Source organism: Salvelinus sp. IW2-2015, unplaced genomic scaffold (assembly GCF_002910315.2).
Source record: "Salvelinus sp. IW2-2015 unplaced genomic scaffold, ASM291031v2 Un_scaffold5088, whole genome shotgun sequence".
Lineage (NCBI taxonomy): Eukaryota > Metazoa > Chordata > Actinopteri > Salmoniformes > Salmonidae > Salvelinus > Salvelinus sp. IW2-2015.
Window position 1 is genome coordinate 14826 of NW_019946354.1, and position 4289 is coordinate 19114.

Below are 4289 nucleotides of genomic sequence, written 5' to 3' on the forward strand. Positions count from 1 at the left end.
AAAAAAATTGAAAAAAAAAAAAAAAAAAAATTTATTTTCCATACTGATGGAAACTAATGTAGGCTCCGCACTCAGAATTCCAATACTGATGGAACTAATGTAGGTCCACACTCAGAATTCCAATACTGACGGAACTAATGTAGGATCCACACTCAGAATTCCAATACTGACGGAACTAATGTAGGCTCCACACTCAGAATTCCAATACTGATGGAACTAATGTAGGCTCGCACTCAGAATTCCAATGCTGACGGAACTAATGTAGGCTCCACACTCAGAATTCCAATACTGATGGAACTAATGTAGGCTCCACACTCAGAATTCCAATACTGACGGAACTAATGTAGGCTCCACACTCAGAATTCCAATACTGATGGAACTAATGTAGCTCCACACACAAGCAGTAGAGGATTATGGCTCATAATCCGTGACCGGTTTGAGAATCCGTGCCGATGCAGGAGTGGGCGGCCCATAACTCAGACCTGGCCCTCAAGCGCTGACGAGAAACCAGAGCCGTGACGAGTTCCAGGATCTTGTCATTGGTTGCCAGCGTCCGTGTTGAACAGGGGTTAGCAGGTGCCGCCCGTGCTCAGCATGCAGGTAGCGTAACAGGAAATGGAGACCAGGCAGTGCTAGTTCTTGTTATGATGACTGATGTTCCATTGTTAATTCTTCATCGCTGAGTGCATACGTACTGTTTACATGTAAGTGTCCATAATACAATATCATTGTAGGTATCATGCTAGATAAAGGCACTGAAGAACCCATGAAAGCCATCAAACAAACCGCCTCTAGCAAAGGTTCATGTAAACCCAACAACATTGCCTTAAGTGAACTCAAACTTGTGCTACTGAGAGAGGAGAGAGAGAGGTCTTAATATGCATGTTGGTCTCTGTGGTATGGTAGCTGGTCCCCAGTAGAGACAGATCTGTCAACCAGGTGAAAGAGTTATGGCACGTTCAAGATAGAGACCCTAGAGTCCTGACGCTTGGTTCTGGCAGTGAGCTACCCTGAAAGAGCAGAGTCCTAACGCTTGGTTCTGGCAGTGCGCTACCCTGAAGGAGCAGAGTCCTAACTCCTAACGCTTGGTTCTGGCAGTGAGCTACCCTGAAGGATCAGAGCCCTAACTCTTAGACATGCATTGTAATCTTTTCTAATAAATGGTTAAACGTACAGGTGGTGTTTTCTTTCTGAAGTAAGGAAGTAGCCAGAATGGCTCATAGGGCAGGAGCCCATCTCCTGTTTCTGTAGCATGACGCAGCTTGATGTACCAGTACACCCCCTAGACAGAACGCTAGTCTATCTYAGGGCTTTACCTTCAATCTATTTTCTTAATGCCGAGTGCCAAGCAGAGACGCATCTGGTCCCATTTTTACAATCTTTGGTACGACTCGGCCGGAACTCCTAACCTTCCAATCTCAGGACGGACACTAAAACCACAAAGGCCACTGAGTTGGGCTTAGAAATAAATACAAGCGAGTTTTATCTCTGAAACTGACGGATTTCCAGAGACTGAATGTGTGACCCTGGTTTCCAGAACGGTCTCTACTTGAGACCAGCTCCCATACCATAGATCCAGTCTGGTTTATGTCAGATCCTTTGTGGTTGTCAGGTTATGAGTGTGATGTACGGTAGGCTTTGACACTGGTCACAGAGAAACAGATGGTCTGATCTAGGGTAGGTTTAAACACAGACTGGTTTTGATAACGGGTTAGACTAGATGTATGGCTGGGTTTAATAGCAGTATGGGTTAGTATATCACTTTAGGGGTGGGTATACCAGGTGGTCCCTGTTGCCGGGTAGAAAGGGAGAATGAAGATGTGGTGTGTGAATCAATCTAGACTCAGGGTTTCTCACACCAGTCAGTCAGTCAGTCATCTAGATACTGTAGGATCTGAGAGCAATGTGTGTGTGTCTGTGCACATCCAGCCAGCCAACAACATTCTGTAGGATCTCCCCCAGCCAGCCATGACCAATATCTGTCAACATGCTGTAGGATCTCCCCCAGCCAGCCATGACCAATATCTTCATATGCTGTAGATCTCCCCCAGCCACCATGACCAATATCTGTCAACATGCTGTTGGATCCCCCACTCAGCCAGTGCATGACCAATATCTGTCAACATGCTGTGGATCTCTCCCCACCAGCCAGACCAATATCTGTCAACATGCTGTTGGACTCTCCCACCCCAGCCAGAACCAATATCTGTCAACATTGCTGTTGGATCTCTCCCACCCAGCCATGACCAATATCTGTCAACATGCTGTTGGATCTCTCCCACCCAGCCATGACCAATATCTGTCAACATGCGTGATCTCTCCCACCCAGCCATATGACCAATATCTGTTTCAACCATCTGTAGGATCTCTCCCACCCAGCCATAACCAATATCTGTCAACAGCACACTGACATCTTCAGCTGTTTCTGCCAAGCTGATACATTATATTACATTTGATTAACAATGATTCTGTCTGCGTCCCAAAGGCATCCTTTATAGTGCACTCCTTTTGACCAGGGCCCATAGGGGCCCATAGGGGTCTGGACTAAAGTAGTGCACTATAAAGGGAATAGGTTGCCATTTGGGATGCATCCCATGTCTTTATGAGAAGAATGCTCTTCATGTTCAAGAGGAGAGATCTGTAATTACAATACTGTGATCAAATAGAACTGTGATTCAAATAGAACTGTGATCCAATGGAAGTGTGATTCAATAGAACTGTGATTCAAATAGAACTGTGATTCAATGGAACTGTGATCCAATGGAACTGTGATTCAATAGAACTGTGATCCAATGGAACTGTGATCCAACGGAACTGTGATCCAACGGAACTGTGATCCAACGGAACTGCGATCCAACAGAACTGTGATCAAATAGAACTGTGATCAAATAGTTTCCATTGTTGAGAATGTAACTCTCCACTCTAGTCTATTCTTTAGGAGAGAATACCTTTTAATAACAGTGTGGATCATAGCAACCATTTAACACGATATACAGTATCCTCATCATAGTTTTGTAAATAGAACACTACTGGACCTGTTATTAATACAGAACCATGTGAATATAACGGACCTGTTAATAATACAGAACCACGTGGAATATAACGGACCTGTTATTAATACAGAACCATGTGGAATATAACGGACCTGTTATTAATACAGAACCATGTGAATATAATGGACCTGTTATTAATACAGAACCACGTGGAATATAAGGACCTGTATTAATACAGGACCACGTGGAATATAACGGACCTGTTATTAATACAGAACCAGTGAATATAACGGACCTGTTATTAATACAGAACCACGTGGAATATTAAGTACTGTATACAGAACCATGTGAATATAAGACCTGTTATTAATACAGAAGTGTTGGTGGTGTGTGTGTGTGTGCTTGTGTTGTGTGTGAGACTGGTTTGGTTGTGATCATAAGTAATGGAAAAATCTAGATCTGCTGCTTCACCCAGAGAGAGAGAGAGGTGTCACTACAGAAAACAAAAAAATTCCAAGCTATTGGGTTAGGCTTCAGTACCTGTAGTTTCTCGATGCTTCACCTGCATCATTGTGTTTGGGTTTGTGCTTCAGACGTATTCTCGTCTCTCACTTGCCACAGTTGAGGGTAGGTTTAGGGTCTGTAGGTAGCTCATACCTTAAGTTTCTCTGTGATGCTCTCACCACTCTGCCCATCAGTATGAGGGTTAGCGTTTAAGGTGTAAGGTTAGGCTTCATACCTGTAGTTCTCTGTGATGCCTCAGCACTCTGCCATCATATGAGAGGCTTAGTGTTTAGGGTTGAGGTTAGCGCTTCAGTACCTGTATTTCCTGTTGAATGCTTCACACTGCTCCATCAGTTGAGATCTTAGTGTTTAGGTTGTTAGGGGTTAGCCAGTACCTGTAGTTTCTCTTGATGCCGCTACACTCTGCACATGATTGAGGGTGCATCTCTGCTGCTTCCTCAGTTCTCCAGTTCCTGAGGAACACACATATAATATCTCATCAGACTCCTTACGACCTTACTCATCCTCATACCTCCTGACCTCAGTCCTCCAGCCCGACCTTCAGTCCTCATCACGCTCCATCCTCATTCTACCTCTGTACGCTCATCCTCATCAGACCTCCTGTACCCAGTCCTCATCAGACCTCCTGTACCTCATCCTCATCAACCTACGTACCCCCAACCTTCTCCACCCTCCTCAGCCCCCAACCCCGCCTCAGCCCCTCCACCCCCCTGTCTCCCCACCCAACCCTGCCCACTCCCCTGCCTTTGACCCCCAACCCCTCTGCTCCCA

General features: G+C 45.1%; 1 protein-coding gene across 1 annotated transcript in view; it reads right to left on the reverse strand.

The window, feature by feature from the left end:
• Window positions 1–3850, reverse strand: part of LOC139026554 (homer protein homolog 2-like) — a 14702-nt gene extending 10852 nt beyond the window's left edge. The window contains exons 1-2 of the mRNA XM_070441886.1: window positions 3841–3850; window positions 3651–3678 (exon numbers count right to left, since the gene is read on the reverse strand). Coding sequence (XP_070297987.1) covers window positions 3651–3678; window positions 3841–3848 — 36 coding nt within the window. The 5' untranslated portion in view covers window positions 3849–3850. The remainder of the gene's footprint in view (window positions 1–3650; window positions 3679–3840) is intronic.
• Window positions 3851–4289: the final 439 nt, after the last annotated feature.